At 57.0% G+C, this 26,917-nt stretch overlaps 2 protein-coding genes across 3 annotated transcripts; one reads left to right on the top strand and one right to left on the bottom strand.

Annotated features, from left to right (window-relative positions):
• The first annotated feature begins 1,713 nt into the window (after window positions 1–1,713).
• SLC15A3 (solute carrier family 15 member 3) lies at window positions 1,714–14,526 on the top strand. The gene is made up of 8 exons (XM_082748003.1): window positions 1,714–2,405; window positions 5,365–5,654; window positions 7,952–8,099; window positions 9,496–9,606; window positions 10,314–10,482; window positions 12,121–12,279; window positions 13,649–13,804; window positions 14,242–14,526. The coding sequence occupies exons 1-8, from the start codon at window positions 1,866–1,868 to the stop codon at window positions 14,394–14,396; spliced, it is 1,728 nt and encodes a 575-aa protein (XP_082604129.1). The 5' UTR covers window positions 1,714–1,865; the 3' UTR covers window positions 14,397–14,526.
• Window positions 14,446–26,909, bottom strand: TMEM132A (transmembrane protein 132A). 2 transcript variants are annotated; one of them, XM_082748001.1, is made up of 11 exons: window positions 26,676–26,909; window positions 24,078–24,292; window positions 23,618–23,836; window positions 22,543–22,874; window positions 21,322–21,471; window positions 20,036–20,234; window positions 19,795–19,938; window positions 17,618–17,820; window positions 16,670–16,949; window positions 16,137–16,328; window positions 14,446–15,721 (listed from the first exon to the last, which is right to left on the bottom strand). In XM_082748001.1, the coding sequence occupies exons 1-11, from the start codon at window positions 26,773–26,775 to the stop codon at window positions 14,687–14,689; spliced, it is 3,069 nt and encodes a 1,022-aa protein (XP_082604127.1). In that variant the 5' UTR covers window positions 26,776–26,909; the 3' UTR covers window positions 14,446–14,686. The 2 variants fall into 2 exon arrangements, with proteins under 2 accessions (XP_082604127.1, XP_082604128.1); XM_082748002.1 differs by having other exon boundaries at window positions 20,036–20,231.
• Window positions 26,910–26,917: the final 8 nt, after the last annotated feature.

Raw genomic sequence — 26,917 nt, 5'->3', positions numbered from 1 at the left:
TGTCCGTGTCAGCTCATCCTCGGTAAACAATGTACCATTCTGGTGAGTGACGTTAGCAGTGGGGAACAGTGGGACAGGGGGTGTATGACGATCTCTGTACCTCCCTCTCAATCTGGTTATAAACCTAAAACTGCCCTAAAAAATTAATTTTTTAAAAGATTTTATTTATTTATTTGAGGGCAAGCAAGATCAAGAGAGATCACAGAGGGAGAGGGAGAAGCAGACTCACCACTGAGCAGAGAGCCTGATGCAGGACTCGATCCCAGGACATCAGGATCCTGACCTGAACCAAAGGCAGATGCTTAACCCAGTGAGCCACCCAGGCGCCCCTAAAAAAGATTAATTCTTTAAAAAAGAACAAAAAAAGACAACGTCCTTGACTCAGTGGAATATATATTCTATCAGGAAAGACAATAAATCCGTAACTGGATGAGTATTGTATGCCCTGAAGACACGAACACAAGACAGAGTGACAGATGGAGAGTGCTGGGGACCCAGCAGGCAACTACTCAGGACCACCAGGAAGGTCTCTATGAAGAGGAGACATTTCAGCTGAAATCTGAGTAAAGAGAAGAGACCAGCCATGCGGAGATCGGAGATCCGGAGGAAGAGCAGTTCTGGGAGAGGGCAGAGCTCAGCAGTCAGGGAAAGAGAAGGAAGGGGCCTGGGGGCGGACTTGAGCAGCTGTGGGGCTGTCCTGAGGTTGGAGGAGGGCAGAGGCATGCACTGCAGGGCTCTGCTGAGCCTGGGAGTGCTGAGCCCAGTCTAGATGAAGTCTGAGGGCGGACCCTTCCCAATCTCAACTCACTTGTGGGCCCTCTATGATGCCACATGCTTCCTGAAGGTGACCCCACTTCCTTCCTCCCAATAGCAGTTACACAAGGTGAATTGCATTGGGAGAGCTTCCCATCACTCAAGAGCCCCAGCAGGGGTTTACCCTCAGCTCAGTTATCATCAACAGTCATCCGCACCCTCCCTTCGTACAGGTTCTCTGGGCCTCGGTTGCTGCATCTGTAAAGTGGGCAGGGACAGGGAGGGGGGAACCAAAAAACCAAAAAAATGCAAATGGCCTTTCCAGTTCTGTTGCTGTTGCTTTGGACTGTGATTGGAAGAAGATGCAGCCAAAGAGGGATGGCGGGATGAAATGAAAGTGAAAGATAGAAACAATTCCTCAGGCTCCCGAGGCGGCAGGGGTAGGAAGAGTAGGCTGGGGAAGAAGGGCGGTTTTTAGAAAGCTGGGCAGACAGGGACCCTGTGACCCAGGCTTTCATTTCTCCTGTGCAGCCCACGGCACCATGTGACACAGCCCAGCCACAGAAAGGGGAACCGAGAAGAGACCAGAATTTCCCAAGAAGCAGAAAGCTGGACAGAGGCTGAGCGGGACAGAGAGCCAGAGGGGGCCAGGGAGGAGGGGGGGCAGCGGGGGAAGCAGGGGGGCAGGGGAGGCAGTGGAGGGGCCAGGAGGAGGCGGTGGGGGCAGAGTGAGCCCTGTGGGAGGGTCCCCTCCCCAGAGTGTAGGCCAGGTGTCACAGGGGTAAGGGACGACACTTAAGCCGGGGCGACCGGGGAGAGCAACAGGAAAGGAGGGGGAGGGGCAGAGAGGCTGGGCGAAGAAGGGTCCGCCGCGAGGGCAGCGGTGTTGAGAGGAGGGGGAGAAAGGGTGGGGGGTCGGAAGAGCCAGGGTGGGTGGAGGAGAGAGGACAGAGCCGAGGGTCAGGGCCGGGGAGGTAGAGGCTGGGTGGCCACCGAGACCGGAGGGGGAGAGAAGGCGAGGCAGAGAGGGGAGAGGGGCAGCCACAGGGGCTGAGAAAGGAGGGCGGCCCGTCCGAGGGTGCGGGGCCGCAGGGCAGGGCCGCAGGCGGAGGATGGCCGCGCGGGGAGCCCGGGAGGAGCGCCGGCCGCTGGTGGCGCGCAGGCCGCGGGCGCCCCGACGGTGGCGGCGGACCGCGGCGGCCGCGGTGCTGCTGGTGGAGACGCTGGAGCGCGCCGCCTTCTTCGGCGTCTCGGCCAACCTGGTGCTCTACCTCAACGGCGCCAGCTTCAACTGGGACGGCCAGCAGGCGTCCCGCGCCGCGCTCGTCTTCCTGGGCGCGTCCTACCTGCTGGCGCCCGTGGGCGGCTGGCTGGCCGACGCGTACCTGGGCCGCTCGCGCGCCATCGCGCTCAGCCTGCTGCTCTACCTGGTCGCCTCCAGCCTGCTGCCCGCCACCGCCTTCGTCGACGGCCGCCGCTCCTTCTGCGGGGAGATGCCCGTGTCGCCGCTGGCGCCCGCCTGCCCGTCGCCCGACTGCACGCGCGTCTCGCCCACCCCGTACTGCGCGCCCACCCTCTACTCCGGGCTGCTGCTGCTCGCCCTCGCCGCCAGCTCCATCAGGAGCAACCTCACCTCCTTCGGGGCGGACCAGGTGAGTGGCGGGCGGGCCGCCCCGCGCGCCCGGCGAGGTCCAGGGAGGGCGCAGGGCCTGCGCGGTTCCTGGAGCTGAGACCCAGAGCCAGCAGCGACCTCAGGCAAACCACTTCCCCCCTTCTCTGCTCCGGGTTTCCTTACTGGAAAGAAGAGGGGGCGCTAAGTCTAACAACAATAACGATGGCCGCTACGGTAAGAACCGTTGTTGGCTTCCTTGGACCATGTGCTGCTTTCAATGTTTTAACTACTTTAATCCTCTGAACTACCCAGGAGGAAGGTGGTGTTGTTATGCCCACTTTACAGATGAGGACCCTGAAGTTTCAGTATATGAATCAACCCGTCCAAGGTCACATAGGGAGCAGGTCAAGGGGTGGGAAGGGTAGCTGGAATTCAGGCCCCTCCAGGAGCCCCATCTTTAGGTGTCCTAGGGAATCTGGGGGCTAGGGAAGGAGTAAGCTCCTTCCTAACCAGCAGAGCCAGAGGTGGGGTCCCATAGACTGGTTCAGATCCCAGCTCTGCCTCTCACTAGCCATGAGCACTTGGGCAAATATCTCAGCCTCTGAGGCCTTTCTCTCTGCTTTTGGACAGAGCGTGGCACACAGGAGAAATTCAATAAATATTTACCAAATGAATGAGTAAGTGCCTAATGAAATGGCTATATAGTTTTTCTTTTTTAGAAAAAAAATGTTTTAAAAGATTTTATTTATTTGACAGAGAGATCACAAGCAGGCAGAGAGGCAGGCTTGTGTATGTGGCGTGGTGGGGGTGGGGTGGGCAGGGAGCAGGCTCTCTGATGTGCAGAAAGGCCGATGCTGGGCTCAACCCCAGGACCCTGAGATCATGACCTCAGCCCAAGGCAGAGGCTCAAGCCACTGAGCCACCCAGGCACCCCTGATATGGCTATACTTTGATAGCTTCACTCAGTGGGATATTAGACAATAAGTTTAAGTAATATGTAATATGATTAAAACAACCACAGAGGGTGTTAGGAAAAGCAAGGCAGTACTGAGTACAGAATATGATTACAGCCCTTTGAAAAGACTAGGAGTCAGCTAAAATGAGAAACAGGAAAAAGCTGTCACAACAGTGTAATCAGGCCACAGAACTTGCTGTACTTCTCCCTTATTGCCTTTGTTGTTCAAATGTTCTTTAATTGTATTTATCCACCATCATAAAGGGGATTTTTAAAAGAATCATTGCATCCTACCCAGTTTCCATTGTCCCTGCCAAGGACTTACTCATCCAGGCTATTGGGGTTCCTTTGATGTCGGAGGACTTGGTGCCCCCAGGGCACCCTCTCCATTCCTGGGCTACTGTTGACTTTCCTTCAGACTAGGAGACTCCCAACATCTGCCAATAGGAATCTCTCTCCTTCCCTTCATTTTGCTCTTTCACTGATGTGCACTACACCCCCGGGTGCCCTAGGCTGCCCTTGGGAGTCTGAACCTGACCCATAGGACAAGATTGGAAACACTGAAATGATTCCAGGCAGGGGTGGACATCACTAGATTTGAGTTCTTTAAAAATGTCTCTGGCTGCAGTGGAGAGTGGGTGGGGACAGCAGGGGCGGGTACCCCAAAGCAGTGAGGGACTGCTGCAGAATTCAGGAGGGCAGTTAGATGGAGGGTGTGTGGGTGGGAAAGGTTCACACCATCTGGCAGATAGCCATACCCAGAAGCCGTGTTTTTAACACACTTGCTGATTTCAGAAAGCGCCATCCATCATTCTTGACAAAGTGCTCATTTTGGGAGAGCTCATTTATATCCTGAATGGGCTGCCTGGTCTTCCCTCTTAGAGCTGCAATTGTCATATTAATTTACATCCAATTAATAAATGGAAGTGCCTGCACATAATGGGGCTTATTCAATTTTCTGTTTGAAAGTCAACAGCAAAAATTCTCATGCGGACATGGTCTTTCCCCTCTAATGCCTAGAGGAGCCCTCAGAATCTCGAAGACTATGCTTCTGTATAGACTATAATTTTACCTTTAGAAAGGCAAAACAAAAACAAAAACAACTTACCCTTTCCCCAACACCATCACAGAATGTCAAGCTTAACAGAAAGCAAAACCAGTGGATTTCGAGATGTGGTGGTTTGTTGAAAAGGTGACAGACGTAACAGAGTACAGAATCGCCTTGAAAATTGACCTCTAGTCTTCACTGCTTTTTAGAAATGCAGATGCCTGGGCCCAGCCCCAGACCTGCTGGGGCAGGAACTGAGACCAGGGTCTGGGAGAAGTAGAATCAGCCAGCACTACTGACCTGAACCAGCAGACCGGAAGGGGGCCTGGGGCTTGACAGTTGCAGATTGATCCAAATCCTGGGTAAAGATTTTCAGTCTTTCTGCCCTTGCTGGGGGGGACTGATTTCTTTTTTTGTCAGGCCAGAACCCGCTCTTGGGGCTGTGTCCGAGGCTACCTCTGCTTTCCCTGATAGGCCCACCTTGCTTGACTGGCCTTAAATCAGAAGGAGCAAGAGGATGGGAAGGGATGGGAAGTTTTCTCACAGGAGAAAACTCAGCATTTCCAAATTGCAGAGGAAATTCTCAATTAGACTTTTAACTGTTCACCACATTTAATAATGTGAAATAGACCTGATCTTTATGGGCTTTCTTCTAATTATAAAGGTGATGCATACTGTAGGCCATTCAGTCAAAGACAAAGGAATAAACCAACCAGAAATGAACAAAGTGACATCAGAGATATCTGTTGGGGGCACTTCTTGGTGAAAATTTAAAAAGCACGGTGTGCCATGGGCATGAAAAAACAGCTGTGCCAAACTGTCTTGGTCATTAACAAGTGACTCCCAAGCGAAAGGCTTATTCATTCTATCAACCAATATTTATTTAGTGTCTATTTAGTGATCAGGGACCAGAAAAGTGCCTCTGTGGGAGAGGGGGTGCAGTACCTCGTGGCAGGGTGCCCCTGGTCCTCCCTTATTCTCACCCCTGCCCTGCAGGTGATGGATCTTGGTCGCCATGCCAGCCGTCGCTTCTTCAACTGGCTTTACTGGAGTATCAACGTGGGTGCCGTGCTCTCGCTGCTGGTGGTGGCTTTTATCCAACAGAACGTCGGCTTCCTGCTGGGCTACAGCATCCCCGTGGGCTGTGTGGGTTTGGCCTTCTTCATCTTCCTCTTTGCCACCCCCATCTTCGTCACCAAGCCCCCCACAGGCAGCCAAGTGTCCTCTATGCTTAAACTCGCTCTCCAAAGCTGCTGTCCCCGGCTGTGGCCCCAACACTCTGTCAGGTGAGAAGGGGGCTCTTGGGGAAGAGCGCCATGGAGCATGGACATGTGCTGTGCTCCTCCGGGGGAGGCATGGGCCAGTTGGAAGGACGTTTGGGGTCAACTCCCGTGGTAGTCCTCTATGACAGCCTGCTGTGCTGGGGGCTGGAGTGGCAAGGGTGACTCAGGATGGTGACCGAGGTCAAGGTGGCAGCAACAGTGGTGCGGCTGATGGGCTCACTGTAGAGAGTGGGAGGCTGTTTGTGGCCCTGATGTTGATGATCGAGGTGGAGGTGTTTGTTAGCAGCCTCGGTGAAGTGAAGTCGGCGGTGACTGACGAAGGCAGTAGGGCTGGCTGGTGATGGAGACAATGGTAATGGTACCAGTGCAGGCTGTTGGGATATAATATAAGTAATCCAATGCCACACTGGTATTAAGTGTAAGAAAGTCTAAGAAGGCACCTGTGTGGTTCAGTAGGTTCAGCGTCTGCCTTCGGCTCAGATCATGATCCCAGGGTCCTGGGATGGAGTCCTGCATTGGGCTCTCTGCTCAGCAGGGAGTCTGCTTCTCCCTCTCCCTTCACCCCTCCACCTGCCCATGCTCGCTCTCTCCTCTCTCTCTCTCAAATAAATAAAAATATTAAAAACAAAAGAAAAGGGGCACCTGGGTGGCTCAGTGGGTTAAGCCTCTGCCTTCAGCTCGGGTCAAGATCTCAGGGGTCCTGGGATCTCAGGACATCAGGCATCAGGCTCTCTGCTCAGCAGGGATACTGTTTCCTCCTCTCTCTCTCTCTCTGCCTGCCTCTCTGCCTGTGTGTGATCTCTGTCTGTCAAAAAAATAAATAAATTCTTTGGGGGAAAAAAAAAAGAAATCCACCAAACTTGCTCCCCCTCAGTTAGCCGGCAGCCCAGGGAGGAAGGTTCTCAACAGCCTCTCACAGGCACACCGGCTTGCTTCAGCCCCTGTCCTTCCTAAAGTTAATTGACGATTTATGCTAAGCAAACCTGTGTCTAGACCCTGGAACCGGTTACGGAGCCTGTCAGTAGGATCTAGATGGAAAAGGGGCAGCACATGTTTGTCCGAGCTGGTGTACTGCTTTGCTATGGGGTTTCCTTTTAACAATCCAGTGTATCCCAGCAGACTGTCCTGGAATTCAGTGGCTGAAGCCACCGTGTTTTCTTACCTGTCACAATTCTGTGGCGACTGGGCTCAGCTGGGCAGTTCTTCTTCTACATGTGATGTCATTGTGTGTGGGTGGGGGGGAACAGTCATCTGGCCAAAGGGGTTAGAACATCCAAGATGGCTCACTTACATTGCTGGTAGTCCACATCTCTTCCCCCATCATGTGGCCTCATGCCTGTGGCTGGAGCTCCTAATGGCAAGGTGGGTTGTAAGAGAGGGGGCTTTCAAAGAGTGAATGTTCCGAAGGAAAAGAGACAGAAACTATTGGTCTTAGAGTCTGATATCGGGCTTGGGGTCCCCGAGCCACCATTTCTGCTCATTCCGTGGGTCAGCCACAAGGCCAGCCTGGATCCCAGGCAGGGGAGCGAACCAGCCGTTGGTGGAGGAGTGGCATCCCACCACGGGAGGGGAGAGGCTAATGGTGGCCATCTTTAGAAATGACTGCACTGGTGTTTCCCTTTTTGGCATCTCAAAGGATGAGGCAAGGCTCTAGATCAAGAAGGGATTAGAAACATGCCCAGACAAAGGGCAAAGGGGGAAGGTCGCAGCAGTGGTTAATCTATCCTGTTTCCTGACCATTTCCCCTGCACCCCTACCCCTCCACTGCCTCCGTCCATAGGGAGAGGGCTGTAATGTTGCCTGTTGAGGAGGATGGACTTGGTGATGGCAAATGGGGGTGCTTTGGGGTATGTCAGATCTGGGCCACCCTTTCTCTCTGAGTCAGGCTTGGACTGGGACTTCCCTGCTGCCCACGGGATGCCGGCACTGAGGCCAAAAGTCCCTCCACACTCCGCTGGCCGCAGTCCCTGGTCTTCCTTCCCCCAGACCGCTGGGATCCAGCTCCAGGAGGGAGGGCTCTTGATCAGCCACCTGTGCGAGAAAGGAGGGGACAGTAAGCACAGTGACAGGGAGTGTAGTGAACAGTTGGCAGGAGGTTGGCTTTGGGGGGAGATCGCCTCATCCACGACGATGATGGCGAAGATGGTGATGACAGTGACGACTGAGAAGGAGATGCTCCTGGTGGAGGGAGGAGATGGGCGGGCTCAGAGGTGACCACTGGTGATGGAGGGGCAAGATAATGGTGGCCGTGGGGGTGGTGATGGCTGCTACTTTATCTGCTGCACCCCATCACCCCACAGAGACCCTCAAGGCACCCAGCCACTGCCTAACCAGAGGTCTCCCCAGCCTGGTCCTTCCCCCCAAGAGGACATGGCCAACTTTCAGGTGCTGGTGAAGCTCTTGCCGGTCATGGTGACCCTGGTGCCTTACTGGATGGTGTATTTCCAGGTGAGCATCTGGGTCTTAAGCTCTGGGAGCACAGGCTCCCTGGTCGCCTGACAGGCCTCCGCTCTCACCATAGAAGCCCAGAGCTTGTGGAAGAGGAGGCAGGGGGTCGCAGCGTGACCTGTGGCTACGCAGGGCCTGGCACAAAGCCATCCGGTAATGAATAGCATGAGGAACTCTGGAAATGGGTTTGAGGCCCAGTGCCCCGAATGTCACCCCGTCTGTCTGGGCCTCATGTGCAAAACGGGGGATGTAGAGCCCCCCTCCCCCCCCCGCCCAGCTCAAGAGCAGTCAGATCCTCTGATGTGGCAACGGAGGCCCAGGGTTGCCCAACGCCACAAGGCCAGTCAGGGACGAGCTCTGTGGGTTGAGTCCCCCACCCGGGCTGTGTCTCAGAACCGCCTGCAGAGCTTTTGAAACTGATTCCATGTCCCACCCCAGACTGTGGGGGGAAGGCTCTAGAAGGGTAAACTTCTCAGGTGAGACTGGTACCCAGCCTGTCTGAGAGTCTCTGCTTCCCGCCATCTCCTCAGGGGAAGGCTGGTGGTGCTGGGGGCAGGGGGGGCGGTGGGCAGCAGCTTATAGCCCCAACTTGTAGCCTCCAGAGGACAAGGCCTTTGCCTTCCATACCCCCTTCCTAGGAAACTTGTTGTGCATTTACCGAATATGGGTGTCGTGTGGGGCCAGCCTGCTACTTGGGGTGACACAGAGGCGAGGGGACAGGGACATGAGGAGGGTGTGTGCATGCGTCCGCGGCCGATTCTCAGAATACGGACATCTTCACACCCCGGTTGGTGCATAGCTGCTGTCCTGAGCACCCTGAGTGCCCTCTCCTGCCCCAGGCCCTCCTGGGGGGATTTTCCCGGTCCCCCAGTTTTATAGAGCAGCTAAGAGGGTGATGCCCAGTGTGGCAGTGGGCCCCCTAGAGCCTGCCCAGAGCCATTCCGGTGGGCCAGGGCCTACCCGGGGCCTGTGCTATGTCAGCCCGTGGGATGCAGCTTGGTCTCAGTGTCAAGGGAGAGCTCCCCGTGGGGACAGCCATGTCATTATCTTCCCCATGTCAACAGACATTTCTCCACACCTCCTCTGTGCCAGGCCCTGGAGACACCAAATGTGAGTCAGACCAGCTGTGCCCAGGCTCTGGGATAAGGCTGCACACAGGGCTCATGGGCCTGGAAGCAGAGAGAAGGAGGTTCCCTGACCCGGCCTGGCTCCTGAGGAGGAAGGAGAATGGGGGAGGGCTCGGGGTTGGTCACATCCCCTGAGGCTGGGAGAGAGGACCGCTGTCTGCCTGCCCGGTGCTCCTTCTGAAGAAAGCCCATGGAGGAGCTGGCCGGCTCCCGGGCTGAGGGGGAGGCGGCCAGCTCTGTGCCAGCCACAGCTCCGCCCCTCTTGGCAGATGCAGTCCACGTACGTCCTGCAGGGTCTTCACCTCCGCATCCCGAACATTTTCCCAGACAATCCCGCCAACAGCTCCGCGGCTCTGGGAGCTCAGCTCAGCGGCTACAAGGTAAGAGGCCGGGGGGGGGGGGGTTCAGCCCCCACGGCAGGTGGTACAGGGTGTCTCCTCTGTAAACAGAAGGCAATGAAGCTGTTTCCACGCCCAGGGGTAGGGGGTCCTCAGGGAACATAAAAGCACCCGGAGGATGGGTCAACTTGTGCCCCAGCCCAGGCATCCTGCCAAATTGCTCAGCTGTTCCAGAGAATTCGGAGCCAGCTTTGCTCCCACTCACTGCCGCTCTGAGGCAGCCCTCAGCGCCTTCAAGGTGCACTTGGGTCCCTCAATTTCACCTTGACTTCCCTCACTCTCTGGGGCGCCTGGATGCCCAGATGTCTGTCTTTCACCAGAACTTTCCAAACCAGTTCCTTGGTGTGTCAAAGACTCATAACATCAAAGACCCTCAGAGCTGAGGGTGTGACATTTGCCACTATACCTTCATTCCTCGCCCAGGGCAGACATCACTAGTCCATCTTCACATGTTTTCATGTGGAGCCCGAGAATGTTCCAGACAGCCGTTACCCACTGATAGAAGCCAGAGGAACCGATTTGCCATCCTCTATTTAATCCCACCCCTGACTTACCCAGCGGAGGAAAGTGCATTCCAGAGAGGGGAAAGGGGCTGATTCTGGATCACCCAGGAGGCCAGCGCTCCCCACTCCTGTCCAGAGCTCCTTCTGCACTGCTAGCCTGTCTTGCTTGGCCCCCCTCTTACCCAGATCCCAGAAGCCTGGCTCCTCCTGGCCAACGTCGTGGTGGTGCTCATCCTGGTGCCTGTGAAGGACCACTTGCTGGACCCTTTACTGCTGCGGTGCAAGCTGCTTCCCTCGGCCCTGCAGAAGATGGCCCTGGGGATGTTCTTCGGCTTTGCCTCTGTCCTTGTGGCAGGTGTGTGGGCCTTAGTGGAGGGACATGGGGAGGGAGGCTGGCTCTGCTTTGGGCTGTTGCTGGAACCGTGGGTCTAGGCCACGTACACCCTCTCACCGTGGGTGTCAGTCTTGGCTTCCCAGGGGGTGTGAACTGAAGGGGACCTTCCTCCTCCTCCTCTAGCCCCGTCTCTGCCCGTCAGATGAGGGAACTCAGGCCAAGAGATGCAAAAAAATTTTCTCCAGTGTCGTGGAAGCTCCCTGAAGACAGGTTTTTTTTTTTTTTTCTTTTTCATTCATTGCTATGAATAATGCACATGGCATCCAATCAATGTGTTGGAGAATTTTTCAGACACTTGAAAAAAAAGAATTTATTATTTATTCTCTTCCTTCTTCTAGTTCAAAATGATTTGAAGCCATTTATGACAAAGGGGTCCTGGTGACAAAGCCTTTCACGCTACTGCACAAACCTCCGTCCCTTTCACTCAGCAACTCAGTGATCCCGAGGTTACTAAGCATCTTTGAGCTCCGTCTTTGCAATGGGGATAGTAATGCGTTCAGCCCCAGAGCGGGACACGAGTTCTGCCTCATGGAATGTAGTCTAGCCGGAGTGTTGTGCGGATTAAAAAAAGGCGAAGTCTGTGAGACACCCAGCACTGTGCCTGGATTATGAGGAGCCAGGGGAACCAAAGCTCAAAAACCAGGATTGTGTTGCAAGGACAAAAACAAAACTAGGTTCTTTTTCAACCCCTGCTTTAATGCAGTTTGTCCTAGTTCATCCCCATAGCAATCCTGGCTTTTTTTTTTTTTTTTTTTTTAAGATTTTGTTTATTTATCTGGCAGAAAGAGACAGTGAAAGAGAAAACACAAGCAGGGGGAGTGGGAGAGGGAGAAGCAGGCCTCCTGCTGAGCAGGTAGCCAGATCCGAGAGTCTCAACCAGACCTGGGGTCATGACCTGAGCTGAAGGCAAAAGCTTAATGACTGAGCCACCCAGGCGCCCCTTATCCTGGGATTTTTATTCCTACTTTTTGCATAAGAGCACTGGGTCTCAGGGAGCTTAAGTGATTTGCCCACGTCACACAGCTAGCCAGTGCCCGGGCTCAGGACTGGAACCTACACCATCACCTCCTACCACATCCAGTGTTCATGCCACAACAGCACAGCTGCCTCCTAAGCAACGAAGGGGAAGGAGTTAAAAATAAGCTTGAGAGCCAGGTTAAAAACTCTTCTGGATTTCCCGTGGTATCAGGGAAATGGGGCTAGCTGTGATACCAGATGCTGGCTGTGACATCAAATCCAGCGCCAACTCCTCATCAGCTTGGGTGACCCTGGGCTGGTTGCTTAGCCTAAAATTGTCTTTCTTCATTTGCAAGAATGCATATTAAATGCCCAGCACGTAACAGGCTCTCAAGTAACACAAGCTGTTCCTGTTTATGAGTGCAAAACTGCATTCTTAGCGGTCATGGCAAAAGTCGAAGAGTTGAAGCTCAAATCTCGGACCTCCAGCCTGCTCCCAGGCCCGTGTGCTTTTCCTTTCCTGCCACTAGGTCCCCGGGGACCTAGTGAGTACCAGCCACGAGACAAGCTCTGCCCTGGGCTAAGCTTCCGATGCTGGGCCTGGCTATTTATATTCCCCACCCCCACCCCCTTCCACCCAAGGAGGCCTGGAGATGGAGCGCTTACAGTACGTCCATCGCAACCAGACGGTGTCCCAGCAGATCGGGAAGGATATGTACTACGCAGCTCCGCTGTCCATCTGGTGGCAGATTCCTCAGTACCTGCTCATCGGGATCAGTGAGATTTTTGCCAGTATCCCAGGTACCCTGGCCCCCTCCCCTGCTCTCGCGCCAATGACGGGCTCTGCCTGGTGCTGCCTCGAAGTCGGATGTCTCACGGGTCCAGCTTCTGGAGTTCATGGGGGTAGAGGAAGGCCAGGTTTTCTGGGTGGGGCCGAGTTCACCCAGGGGAGACTCACCAGCTCCTGCTTTGTGCCAGGCAGTAGACTAGGCACTGGAGGTTTGCAGGTGGTTAAGACATTCCCTACCGACTTCCCACATGGTCCCTGGTGCTGTGTTCTTCATCCCCCATGTCTGTGCGGGTGCTGTTCCCTGTGCCTCAGGTTCAAAGTGAACCCTGCTTTCCCCATCACTGCTGAGCCGAAATGCCAACTCCTCCATAAAGCCCTTTCCAAGACCCCTGGGCAGAGGGAGTCCTTCGAACCTTCTTTCCTTCATCTCTGTTGTGGGTCTCTATGCTGTAATAACGCAGGACGTTTGCAGCCCCCGTCGGGCTGTGAGCCAGAGCTGTGGAGTGGAGGTTGGCTCTTTGCTCAGCCAAGTAGCAGGAGCAACTTGGCCGGAGGCCCACGGCTAGGCTCTTGGGGGACTCACTCAGAACTGGGTAGGGGGGCGGTCACAAAGACAGTAAACCCAGGGGAGGGCTGTAGTGGTGACTCCAGGGTGTAGGGAGAGTCCCTGGGTCGAGGTGGGGAGCCGGCAGGTGGGCAGGGAGGGCAGAACTCAGCTGGTAGCAGGAAGGATGTTTGCAGGCAGGGGGAACAGCAGATGCGGAGAGCTAAGCCTTGTGGGGAGTGTGCAGGGGCTGGGGAAGGTCGGGGCCAAACCTGGATGGATGTTGCCATCTCTCCCGAGGGCAATAACAGCCCCCCCCACCCCCCAACAGGGGACTATGGCAGGCAAAGGATCCCGATCCCATTAGAGTTTTTTTTTTTAGACAGACCCATCTGGCTGTGTGAGGAGGAAGACAGGAAGCAGGGGGGTGGTTTAAGAGGCATTTGCAGGGGCCGGACAGTAAAGGACTGGGGGCAGCGCTTTGGCCTGGGGCAGAGGGAACAGAAAGGGGGGCCGACAAGAAGTTTCTCAGGTTAAATCAAAAGGATTTGGCGATGATGTTGAAGGATGGTGGAGAGGGCGGGGGAGAGAGAGGTGCTGTCCCTGAAATGGGAGACCCAGGAGGAGGGGCGACAGAGCAATGTGGGAGGGCATCCAGGCGGAGGTGTTCAGCCAGGGGACTAGATGAGCAGGGCAGAGGCAAGGGGGTACGGGGGCACGGGGGTCATCCTAGCCTCGTGGTGGGCAGTCATGCCAGGGAGGCCAGGATGGAGGCTGGGCAGGCCCCATCTCTGCTCCTCCAGCCGACGCTTGGGTCTCCCCCCGTCCCTCTGCAGGCCTGGAGTTTGCGTACTCGGAGGCTCCGCGCTCCATGCAGGGCGCCATCATGGGCATCTTCTTCTGCCTGTCCGGAGTGGGCTCGCTGTTGGGCTCCAGCCTCGTGGCACTGCTGTCCCTGCCCGGGGCCTGGCTCTATTGCCCTAGGGACTTTGGTGAGTGTGGGGCCCTCCCTGGGGAGTGGGACCTGGGTGGTGGGAGGCTTGGAAAGGAGGTGGCAACTAAGTGCTTTGACCCCAGGCCCAGTGAAATAGCAGCCTGGACTCAGAAGAACTGGGTTGTAGCCCCTCCTTGACCAGTTGCCCATGTGGCCTCCCCGCCTCGGGCCTCAGTTTCCCTAACTGTCAAAAGGGAATCCATGTACTCGACAGACCTCCAAGCTCCTTCCTGCTTCTGGAAGTCTGTCGTTCTGGCTGAAGGGTCACCTTTCTCTGGGGTCTTTGTGTTTTAAACCCCGGAAAGAACATCTGATGGGGACTCACAGGCAGCACAGGACGAGAGGGCTGTCTGTCCACCCACTCCCCACATGGCTTCAGCCGCCAGTCCCTGGGGAGCCCTGCTTGACCCAAATGCCAACCCCTCCTTTCCCCAGGGAACATCAACAATTGCCGGATGGACCTGTACTTCTTCCTGCTGGCCGGCATCCAGGCCGCCACGGCCCTCCTGTTTATGTGGATCGCTGGCCGCTACGAGAGGGTAGCTCAGGCCCCAACTTCCCAAAGCTGTCCCAGCAGGGACAGGGGCTGAACACCTTCCCCGCCCTTCTCTCCCCAGGACACAGACAGTCCAGGCCCAGTGGAGGTTCCTTGAGTTTATTCTGTACCCAACGTTAAGATGAAATGGTTCATAAATAAGGGGCATAAGCCCTTCCTCACGAGCATGGTCCATGATGGGGGTGGGGCAGGGCAGAGGGGACCTGGGTGGGCGTCCTTTGGAGAGGCCAGATGAGGGACTTGGATCCGCAAGCACCAGAGGGGGCTCGGGAGGCTGCCTGGGCTGGCGGCTGACGAGGCGGAGCCAGGCAGGCTGGGGAGGGGTCAAGAGCTGCCCCGGATCCTCTCCATGTAGCTGCGCAGCTCCTCGGGGTCCTTCAGTCCCATGTCCTCACATACCCAGCGGATGTCCTCCTCGCCCGCCACGAGGATGGACTGCACGGCAGGGGCCGCTACGGGCTCCTCAGACGGCTGGGCTGGGGGGGCTGTCGCAAACGTCACGAACTCTACGCGCTTCCGCCGCCCCCCGGCTTCCTTCCGGGCCAGGGTGCTTGAGGAGCTGGTGGTGCCCCCGGAAGGGGCCTGGGCCATGGTCAAGGCTTCCCCTCCTGCCCCCGTCTCGCAAGGGCAGCCCCCCTCCCCCTTGGGCAGGCCGGGCGACTGGCGGTCCAGCTGGCGGCTCAGTTCCTCCTGGTCAGTGCCCAGCCAGACCCAATTGTGGGGCTGGGGGGAGGCAGGGTCGGTGGCACCGTCAGGAGGCTCCTTGCGCTGGTAGCGCAGCACGAAGACCACACCGTTGACCAGGAAGATGAGGATGGCCAGACAGAAGATGCCCAGCAGAGCGTACATGCCCAGCTCTAGGTCGGTGACCCGCTGAGGGGCAGGGACCATCTCCTCCTCTTCCTCCTCCTCTCCAGCCTCTGCCTCCTTCCCAGCCTCCTCCTCCGCCCGCTCAAACTTGCCCCTCACACCCCCGTTGCCCCCAATTCCACCCGCCTCCCATCGTCTCCCTCCCGTGCTGGCCTTGGTGTCTGGTGAGCTACGGGCAGGGCTGGATGGGAGGGCAGGGGCCGGAGTAGGAGCAGGGGGCAGCCCCAGCCAGGCAGTGCCAGAGGCCAGGGGGACTCGGTGGCGGCCCCGGCGGCAGGGCTCCGGCGGGTGCAGAGCCACGTGCAGAGGCAGCCCCTCGGCCCCTGCCCCACTCACCACCACCCCGAGCTGGGCACCCCGCTCCTCGGCTGGCAGGACGGCACCGGGCTCCTCGGCTGAGACAGACAGTCCCAGGTCATGGTGGTCGTAGAGCTCAGCGGGGGCCAGGGTGTGATCAGAGAAGGACAGCCAGAGGGAGAGGGCCACCTCCTGTGGGGCACACGGACACAGGCAGAGACACGCGAAGGCACGCACGCATGCACACAGAGACCACTCCCACAGAGACAGGCCACACGGAGGAGGAGAGATCAGAGAGAAAACAGACACAGGCAGATGGACAAAACACAGGGAGAGAGGGGACGTGTGTCAATCACCTGTCTGCCACTCAGCCCTGGGGTCTGAGTCATCGGGAGGGTCCTCAGAGCCATCTAACCAACCTCCCACTGCCACACTCCAGCCGGCCACTGCTTGATCACCTCTATCCACAGAGAGCTCACCACCTCACAGGGCAGTCAGTCCTCATTCTGAAAAACCCTAAGGTGAGGGGTCCAGGTGCCTCCCATCCCCCTGTCATTAGCCCCCACTTGGAGATGTTGACCTCATCCCCCTGACCCCTGGCTGTCACCTGCTTTGGGGCGGGAAAGGCTGACTGTGCCCAGCATGTGGCCGTGACCTCCCCGGGGTGGGCAGTGCCCCGGCTCAGGGCCAGTGAGATGCCCATCACCGGCTGCACCCGCAGCTCCAACACCGAGACCTTGTCATCCGTCACAGCCAATGCCTGCTCTCCCAGGATGGAGTCAGTGAGTGGGGAGCGCACCTGAGGGTGAGAGGGAGCTGCAAGTTGTGGGGGGCCAGGAGAGTACACAGACAGCCCCTCCCCTCCAAGCCCCATCCTCTGTACACTGCGTTTCCCCACCCTTTGCCCTCCATACGACCAATACATACCAGGACCCCGATCCCATGCCTCGGGAACAGTTCCCTCCTCTCTCAAGTCCTGGCCCCCACATATCCAACCCCAGCCCTTCATGCTTTGAGGGTGTCCCCCATTACACGGGCCATCACTGGGTTCATACCTGCTCAGGTACACCCGGGGCCCATTCTGACATTCTTCACACCTACCCGTGAACATTCTGGGGGCCTTGGGTGGGCTCTACCCACCTCAATGGAGGTGACACCAGGCTCCCGGCCCACTAGGATGCGGCCGCCCTCCAGCGAGGCTACGCGTGGGTCCTGCACACGTGCGTGTGGCGCCACGAGGTGGGACACGTCCAGCAGCCAGTCGGGGCCAAGCAGGTGGGTGAGGCGGCGCCCGCCGTCCAGCGGGTGGGCCGCGAAGGGGACAAGGAAGCGCACGCTGGCCCGCTGGTACTGCAGGCGGCAGCCACGGGCTCGCCGTTCGGCCTCCTCTGCCACCCCAGCGGCCTCGGGTTCCGGTACCCTGGGGGTGGGGGTAGGGAATGGACAAACCCGGGGGAGGGCCGTCGGCTCAGGCTCCACCCCAGCCGCAGAGGGTCCCGGCCTCTGGAGACACGCAGCTGCCCCTCTACTGTCCCTCTATGTGTGGGTGCCCTGCCGCAGTCCTATTCCTAATTGGTGCTTTTGCCTGTCCATCAGGCCACCCTCCTCTTGCTCCTAATCTGAATTCCGGTCTCCGGGGGAGGTGGAGAGACCATCTCTGAGCGGGGAGACCTTGGGGTGCTCATTGTCCAGAAGGCCTGGCTCAGATTCCTGAGACTGCCTCACCATTGGGCTCTGGTGGGACCCTCTCGATCTTTACTGAGCTAGGTGCCATCTTAGGCTTTGAGGACCCAGCAGTGAACAGAATAGGCAAAATCCCCTGCCTTTAAGGTCTTACATTCTCAGGGAGGAGAGTGAAGGCAGGTGGGGTTAATCAGGCTACCCAGTAATTAGGAAATGATCTGGACTTCGGAGAAGGGGGAGAGGGGGCGTGGAGGTCCGTGATCACAAAGTGGTCATAGGCCGGTTGGTGACAGGCAGGTGGGTAGGAGGAACCAGAAACAACGGGGCTGGTTTTTTAGACCCCTGGCCGTGTTCCCTGCACCATCTCTCCGGTCCCAGTGCGACTTCACCAAGGCCTCCACTCACCCTTCAGCTGCGCCGGGGACCCTCCAGCCTCGGACCTGCTCCAGGGTGGTGTCGCTCAGCTCCACACGCAGGGGCAGCAGCGGGGCCCACACTGTCAGCCGCAGCGAGGCCCTCAGCCGGCGCCACCAGAAGTCCACCCGCACCCCGCGGGCGCCCCGGCTCTCCTTGCCAGACACAAACACAGCATCACAGGTCTCCGACACCTACGGGAGGGCAGGAGCTGGGCTAAGCCTTGGAAGACAGGGCTTCGCCATGAGGGGCAGCGCTGAATTTCATCCTGCATTTTACTGGCATGTCTTAAGAGTAGGAAGATTTCAGCAAGGGGCACGTAGGTGTCTTAGTTGGTTAAGGGGGTCTGCCCTCAGCTCAGGTCATGGTCTCAGGGTCCTGGGATTGAGCCCCATGTGGGGCTCCTCGCCCCTGCTCATGCTCTCTCAAAATCTTGGAAAAAAAAAAAAAAAAAAGGTGGGGGGTTCACCATGCCTCCAAGATTCAATCTGGAGGAACCACCCATTCCTCAAGTTCACCCAGGGCTCAGCTGGGGAAACCAGCTATTTGCCTACAACAAAATCCTTCTCTTGGTAGTGGAGAGTTCAAACCACAAATTTGGCTCCTCGTTAGTGCTGACCTCTGACTTTTGTGTGGGAGCCGCCTGGCAACCATCTGCAGGCAGAGGGCAAGACAGACCTACCCACCCGAGAGCCCTCAGGAGGGAGTCACTCACATAGGGGCAAAGTGCCATCGTAAGTGGCAAGACATCTTTTCCAGACTGGCAGCCAGGAGCTAGGAAATGCAAGCTCTAGGTTTCCCCTCTTAAAACTTCAAAACGGGGGCGCCCGGGTGGCTCAGTGGCTTAAGCCTCTGCCTTCAGCTCGGGTCGTGATCTCAGGATCCTGGGATCGAGCCCCACATCAGGCTCTCTGCTCAGCAGGGAGCCTGCTTCCCCCTCTCTCTCTGCCTGCCTCTCCGCCTACTTGCCTGCTTCCCCCTCTCTCTCTGCCTGCCTCTCCGCCTACTTGTGATCTCTCTGTCAAAAAAAAAAAAAAAAAAAAAAAAAAAAGAGCTTCAAAACGGAGTAAGTTGCCTACCCTTTTTTTAATCTCATGGATCATTACAAGGCTCTAATAATTACCATTTTTAGCATCCTATAAGTATTACATTGCATTAAAAGCTGCCGTGGCTTCAGCTGCTGCTCTCTGCTGCTTTAGTGTCTTAGGGTGATTTTAATTCATCTTTTTCCTTTTTTAAGAGAGGGAGAGTTAGGGAGGGGCAGAAGGAGGGGGAGAATCTTAAGCAGGCTCCATGCCCGGAGCAGAGCCAGATGTAGGGCTCAATCTCACGACCCTGAGATTTTGACATGAAATGAAATGAAATCAAGAACTGAGCCATGCAGGCACCTCTGGGAGCTTCTAATTCTTACAACAGTCTAATACATTCCCATTTCAAAGCTTAGAAACTGAGGCTCAGAGAGGTGAAGAGACTTGCCCATGATCACACAGCTAATTGATAACAAAGATGGGTTTTCTCCTCTCTCTTTCTCTCTTTCTTTCTTTCTTAGATTTATTTATTTGACAGAGAAAGCGAGAGCTAGCGCACAAGCACAGGGGGAGCAGCAGTCAGAGGGAGAGGGAGAAGCAGACTCCCCACTGAGCAGGGACCCCCCCCCCAATGTGGGGGCTCGATTCCAGACCCCCAGATCATGACCTAAGCTGAAGGCAGATGCTTAACCAACTGAACCACCCAGGCACTCCCAGAGATGGGTTTCAAACTAAAATTTGTGGGTCCCCACATATATACTCTCCCTCTTTTTTTTTAAAGTAGGCTCTAGCTCTGTGTCCAACATGCGTCTTGAACTCAGGACTCCACGATCAACAGTCACATGGCCTACTGACTGAGCCAGTCATGTGCCTCCAAAGTATGCACTCTTAACCCTCCCACATCCGATCATTTGTCAATGAACGTGGAGGTGCCTAACCTGGGTTGCTGGGGCAACACAGCTCCCACCTGACTATGGAGAAAGGTGGTGGGAATGAATGAAGTTGAATCTGTGGCTTACCTCCACGAGGTTTCTGGTGTGAAGAAACAGCTGTTCTCTTGGGGACCCGAGTGGGGAAGGGGTCCGGGCACCCCCGTGCACACAAGGGTATACTCACACGGGGCTGGCACTCGCTACTCACCTGCAGGACCTGGGTGTTGGCTGACTCGCAGCCGATCTGCTCTGTCACCTCCACCAGCGCCCCCCCGCTGTCCACCGTGACCAGGCGCACGGGTACACGGCGCGGCTCTCCAGTCAACAGAGCTGTGTTCACCAGCTCCTCGGCCTAGGGGTGGGTGGGAGGGGTGCAGGAGGAGCTCAGCTCCTAGCTCTTCCCCTCACTTGGCCCCAAGCCTGGCCAGGCACAGGAGGGGACGCCTTACCTTGGCCAGTGGGACAAGGGCTCTTATATCCCGCTCTGACACCAGGATCTCCCACACCATTTTGTCCTTCTCTGCTTCGGGGGCCTGGCCTGCATACTCCAGCTGCCATGTGACAGGGCGAGTGACCGCCACACCCCCACTCGTGCTATTCTCCACCAAAAAGTCCACCCACAGGAACTCTGATAGTTCGAGGGGGCTGCTGGCCGGGAGAGAGAGAGAGAGAGAGAGAGAGAGGCTGAGCACTTGCTAGTGGCCAGGTGCTGTTGTCAGCACTTCTAGATTGTGAGCTAGGTCCTAGGATAACCCTCAGTTTGCTGGGGAGAAAACAGAGGGACGTAAGTCATATAACCTGCCCAGAGTCACAGAGTGAAAAGTGGCAGGGCTGGGATTAAACTCAAGCAGCCCGGCTCCAGACCCTCAGCGCTCATACACCCTCGGCCTCTAGAAGATCCACGTAGCCACTTTGCCACCCTCCCTGGAAAGCCTGCTTGCCCTCCTGCCTCCCTATTCCCCCTCCACTCAAATATCCACCTTCCACAGCCATTGGGTGGTCGGGGAAGGCATAAAGCAGCCGGGGTCAATTTCTACCCAGGAGGAAGAGTCACTTCCAAGGCCCAGGACTAGCACTTGACCCCCTGAATCATAACCCTTGCAGGTTCCTTTGATCAAACACTGGCTGGGTGCTTGCTCTATATTTTATTTTCACAGACCCTAGGGTGTATATTATCATCCCCACTTTACAGGTGAGGAAACTGAGGCTCCGGTCAGGAGAGGAAGTTATCGGGGGAGGTTAACCAGCTTGCCCATGGTTATTCATCCAAAATGTCAGAAACAGGATTCAAACCTGAGCTACCACAGTCATGGCCTTGGCCTAGGCTCAGAGCACCAGTAAGAGTTCATAAAGTTTAACCATAGCTGAACTGTTTCTGAAATAGTAATGGCCCCCAAAAGGGGACCCATTTCATGTGGCTGTGGGAGACAGGGTGGCAGCTGTGAGGGCTGTGACTGAGCCGTCAGGATGGGCTGGCATCCCCTGGAACTAGATCATAGACACTTGCTGTTCGGGGGCATGGATACACAGTAGCTGAATAACTTCGCTGTACCCAGAGATGGATACACAGTAGCTAAATGAATTAGTATCTGCTCTGTGCTGCTTCCTTGAAGGAGTGCTCTGTGCATGCTCAGATGGGAGGGGGGAGGGAGGCAGCCCGGGAGCCCCCTTCCATTGGGCCCCAGAAAAAATCTGCTCTCTCCTTTCTCTGGCACCCAGGGAAAGAGTTGCCCACCTGGAGTCTGGCCCTGTGGTTCCGGCACGGTGGCAGGTAATGAGGGTTGTATGGTGCTTGGAGCCCTTAAAGCGGTCCAGCTTGGCAGTCCAGAGGCTGGGCTGGGCTGGGCGGGCAGCCGTCACATGCAGCCCCTTCTTCACCTTGATCCTGGGAAGGGGACAGAGGCCCAGTGTGTCAAGCTGGGTGCTGAACCACCGACTGAATGAGGGACACAAGTGTCGAAAGACATCTGCCTTCTGTCCGGGCTCCCCAGCTGCGCCCTGAATATTCTGCTCACCGTCCTCCGGTCCAGAAGGACCCCATCTCAGTGCAGGTCAGGGCACAGAGCTCTCCCTGCCTCAAAGACCCACTGCCCACAAGGTCAACTCTAATCCGGGCATCGAAGCCCTCCAGGATCTGGTGAAGTTTTGTCTTTAGCTGTGACATCCCTCTGTCACTCTGCTTCAGCTACACCAAGTTCTTGCCCCTCCACACAGCTCATTTACGCCTCTGAGTCCTTGCTCAGGCTGTGCCTTCAGCCCACCTGCAGCACCAGGTGGGGACTTGACCTTGCTCCTCTCTGTAGCTCCAGAGTAGAGGGAGACACAGGGCTGGGCACGTTTTAAGTGTCTGAGAAAGATCTAATGAGTGTGCAAGTGGGCACAGGAGAGTGGGAGAGGCACCTGATACAGGACACACACAAACCCAAACATGGGAGAGGAGATTCATACTCTGCAAATCCTTGTCAGTGGAATTGGGTTGGGGGGCCACTTTGGGAGAACTTCCTGCCAGGAGGGACACAAAAAGGAGGGCCTTCCTGTGGGGAGGAGTGAAAACGGACGTGCAGCCAAGGGGCAGGCGGGAGAACATGCAGATGAACTTGACTGGAGCAAACACTGTTCCTGGGGCATTAGAGCATTAGCCACTCCCAGGTACCGCACTTTCCAGTTTCTAAGTCCTCTCCTGTTTTCCCTCCCCGGAGCCTCAGAGCTGCCCTATGAAGCAGGCCGTGTTAGCCAGGGGAAGGGGAGCTTCCTATTTCTGACTCCGAGTTCAGGGCTACGCCCATGGCCAGGTCTTGCCGGGCCTGGAGAGACTGCGGTGGGCCCGTCTTTGCAGAGATCAAGGATTCCAGTAAGAACCCCTAAAGGAGAAAGCATCTGTCCAGTCTCCCTGCAGAGGTTCCTGCCTTCAAACCACCGCCCCCGCCCCCAACCCTTCCAGGAGCCCAGAACTCACCGCAGAGTCAGGACACTGGCTGTGAAGTTATGCCGAAGCAGGACGGTAGCACTGAAGAGCTGGCCGGGCCGCACGGGCACATCAGGCACCCGCAGAGTCACCGCCTCGTCCAGGGGCACCTCCTGGTACTGCGGGGGATCTGCTGAGCGCAGCTCCACAGCACCCACTGGGAGGGCCTGTTCCCTGGGGTCCTCCTCCCCACCGGGGCCGCAGCCCCCAGGGCCCTCAGCGGCGGGCTCCAGCGTGTAGGCCAGCTCGGCCCTTGTGGTGGAGCCCTGGGAGAACCAGTGGGAGGGAACCTCCAGCTCCACCACGCAGGCACCTAGGGAGGGCTGCAAACACACAACGGCCATGGTTGACCCGGGGCAGGGGAGCGGTTTCCAGCACCCACAGCAGGAAACGCAGAGCTGGAGGGGGTTCATGAAAGGCAGGACCAGCACGGGCCAGAGACATGTCCCAGGTGACTCAGTGACTGGGGCTGGGTCTCCGAACCCGTCCAAAAGCCACACTTCGACTTTGGGGGACAGTCTCATTCCAAAGTGAGCCAATCTCAATGCCTCGCCCTAACAATGCCCCAGGATCACCTGGACAACATCTCAGGTTTCGAAGAATCCCGAAGCCCACAAAATACCTCTCCCTGGCGGATCCCGGCGCCAAAACAGTGCAAAATGCAATTATAAGAGCAATTTTAACAATAGTGCAAACACTTGCTGAAGGAGTACTCTGGGCCAGGCATTGGCATTGTACTAAGCTATTGCACTCATTTCATTTGCTCTTTATTCCAGCTCCATATGAAGTATGATCTATTATCACCCCATTTTATAGATGGGGAAGCTGAGTCCCACAGAAATTAAGTTACGTGTCCAAAGTCGTATACAATAGCCCGACTTCCTTAAGGGGCCCTCAATAACCCTTTCAAAGGGTCCCCATGAAAGCTAGCAGAGCGGGAATGGAGTCAGCTTGTCTGGGACTCTGAAACCACCCAGAAGTGGTAAGCTCTTTCTTCCCTCGCCCAGGACTACCCTCTGGCTGGCACAGCAGGTAGGGCAGGCCTAGGTAGGGCCTGCCCACTCACCTGGAAGTGGCAGGCGCGGTGAGCAGTGCCTGCGGGGTGTGTGGCGTGGAGCCGGGCGCAGGGCAGGCTGCCAGGCCCTGGTGGCCAATCCTGCCCTTTGAGGTGGAAGAGGACTCGGGCATGGGGCTCCGCCGGAGTCACAGCCGCTTCCACTGACACAGCCCGCACATCCCAGGGCACTGGCCGTTGGTGGGGCTCAGTGACCCGTGGGGGGACCACCTGGAGGGAGAATGGGGTTGCTCAAGTAAACAGGGAGTGCAGGGAAGCAAGACCTGGAAAAAGGGGATCCCAGGCTTCCAGGCCTGGTGCAGCAGAAGAGAGCATTTACAGGCCTCAGTTTCCCCCTCTGGAAAATGTAGAGCACAGCTGGAGCTGGGGAAGAGCCTTGAGCCACGCACAAGCAGACCTCAGCTCTGAGTCCTGTTAGCCTAGGAGTCCGTTCCTGGGGTCCTCTCCTTACCTGCTGAGTGGCGAAGGGTGGGTAGGAGGCCCGGAGAAGCGGCTGGGCCCTGGGCCATGGCTGCAGGAGCAGAAAGGTCTCTGATCGGGAGCCCAGAGAGGAGTTGGCGGGTGGATAGTGACCCACTTGCTGCACACGGAAGTGCTCAGGGGCGTCAAGGAGCTCCAGGGCTGCGGGCAGGTAGACGGGGCCCAGGGGGTCCTGGTCACAGCCCACTGCAGAAGGAGAAGGCGTAGCGATGATGACAGGTCCAGAGCTGGCCAGGGCTGAACTACGCTCCAGCCTGGGGCACAGTAGCAGTGGGCAGTGGAGGAAGAAAAGGTTAGAAATGTCCCATCCCCCCAGGATGAGGGGGAAGTTGTCCCATTTCACAGAAGGGGAAATGGATCGTAGCACAAGACAGGACCAGGATGTGAATGTATATCCTGGCCCGGGTGCCAGCTTCCAAACCTTTCCTTCGTCCACCTTCCATAGGCTCAGGCCTTCCTTCCCTGAGGAGAACATTCTCAGCATCCCCTCCCCATGCCTGCCCTCTACCTACGTGCCTCTGGTATCAAGCCATCTGTGGAGCACAGTTCTCCCCAGACAGGGTCTGCGTAGTGAGATGGCGATGAGGGGAGCTTTGTAGAAGCAGAGACCCTTTCTCTGTCCCTGGGTCCTTGGCCAGACTTATCCAGGCACCCACCCTCCACTTCCATCATCACCATGGAAACCGCACACTGGTTTCCTGAGCTTGCTCCCTTCCTCTCTGTCCCAATTGGGTACCGGAGTGCAAAAATGGGATTGGGATTGGGACTTTGGGGGAGGGGGGGACCATGACCCTGGGGAGAGCCAAAATATTCAATGAGTAGGATGAAGGACTCCTAAGACCGTATTTGGTTTGTACCAACTATTGGTTAGCCCTAGTAATAATAAACACTTTCGGACACTAACTATATGCAGATGACTATTTAAGACATTTACATATATTAACACTTCAATTTGTGTAATTAACTCTGAGAACTAGGTTCTATTGCTATGAATTCCATTTTACGGATGTGGAAGATGAGGCTGAGGTTAATGGACTTGCCTGGGGTCCCCCAGCTGGAAAGTGGGGAAGCTGGGAGTCAGAACTGATATTACACCCAGAGGGATACCCTGCTTCTCCCCGTGGCTGTTTTCAAGGGTGAGCACTTCCAGCCTCACTCCCCAGACTGTGGGTCTCCCCCCTCGCCCTTAAGGTCATGTTGTCTCCTTAAGGAAGCCCTTCTTGATTGCTTGCTCTCCCAACAGGCCCCTAATTGCCTCATCTGAATTGGCTGTCTTCCTGTCTATTGACAGGGGGACTTGTTGTACTCATTCTTGAATCCCCCAAGCGGGGCAGCTCTCCCTGGACAGGATGTTCTGGGAGCCTGGAGGACTGCGTTTACATCTTAATTCTGTCTCAATAAAGCCTGGGTCATCTCAGAGCCTGAGTCCTCACCTGTAGAATGAGCATTTAGCGACAACTGTGAGTAGGGGAGGGCTTTGTAAAGTGTGGCGCGCAGTCTGGAGGAGGGGTTATCGCTACTGAATAATGGATGCGACAAGGCTTCCCTCAACTCTCTGTGTAAGAGGTTATTAGGGCTCCTGCTGGGTCCCCTGGGGAGGGGAGCAGGTGGCTGAAAGGAGCCCTTGAGCCAGCTCCCTCTCTGCCCCATCCTGGGCTGGGGCACTTCACGGTTTCAACCTCTTTCAAGATGTCCCCATCAAGGAGCTTGTATCTGAGACAGTCCACACATCCTGCCCCCAAGTGTTAACAGGTGAGTGACTATGGCTTCCTGGGGGCAGCTCTTGACCTCGGTTCCTCCTCCTGTTCGACTGCCTGGATAATTACAAGACGCTCTGTGGCCTGACTCCCACGGACTCCCAGCACTCAGTGCTCGGCTCTTGCGGTGAGAGTGAGAGGGGCTTAGAGAAAGCCTCACTATCTGCCACCCCCCCCCCCAGTTCTGTGGTGTCATCCGCCTGGTCTGACCCCCATCCTGGGCACACGGGAACCGCTCCCCCTTCCTCCAGTGACAGGGATCCCCACAGAATTCAGGAAGGCACGGATGGGGCAATCCCGGGAGATTCCAAGGTCAGATCGCTCCTGGGGGCAAGGGGAGGGCGGCTACGCACCTCGCAGGTCCCAGGCAAAGGGTTTGCTTCCCAAGCCCGTGGGGGCAGGTCGATGGTGGGTGAGTGGGTGGGGGAGAAGGCTAGGAGCTCTGTGGACCGCAGATTAGGGAGCTGGTGCGCCTGAGCCAGGGGTAGCCGGGTTAAATGCCCGGGCGGGAGGGGGAGCTCGCGGAAGGTGCGTGGGCTGGCGGTGAGAGCCGGGGACTGGCTGGTCCTGGATTAGGAAGAGTTGCCAGGTTCTGGAAGTGAGGGAAGCAACAGAGGAGCTCGACTGGAGGGAAGATCCGTTTGGGGGCGGGGCGGTGGTGAGACCTCCGGTCCTCAGGGCAAGCTGCGGGGCGACCCGCTCCGAGCTTAGTCCGGGAACCCGCAGCTCCCCGCTGGCCGCATCCCTCCTAACCGGCCCGGGCCGGGCCCTAGCCACCCCGGGTCCCGCCCCTCCCCGCCCCTCCCGCTGACCTCTCACGACGTCCAGGGCCAGGGCCACCAGGAGGCAGAGCCAGGGGCCGCAGGGCCCCCGGGGAACCCTTGCCGCGAGCCCCGCCATCCCGGCGCACATCCTTCCCGCGGAGGGCGGGGACTAGGCGGGTGGCTCAGGTGGCCCCCGCCCGCCCGGCATCTCCCGCGCCCGCTCCGCGCCGCCCGGACCCGGCCGGCTGGATCCCCGCCGCCGCCTGCCCGGTCGCCTGCCCGCGGCCGCA

The sequence above is a fragment of the Mustela nivalis genome (genome assembly GCF_964662115.1).
Source record: "Mustela nivalis genome assembly, chromosome: 9".
NCBI lineage: Eukaryota > Metazoa > Chordata > Mammalia > Carnivora > Mustelidae > Mustela > Mustela nivalis.
Note: the sequence above shows the minus strand (reverse complement) of the source record. Positions and strands in the feature narration are given on the sequence as shown.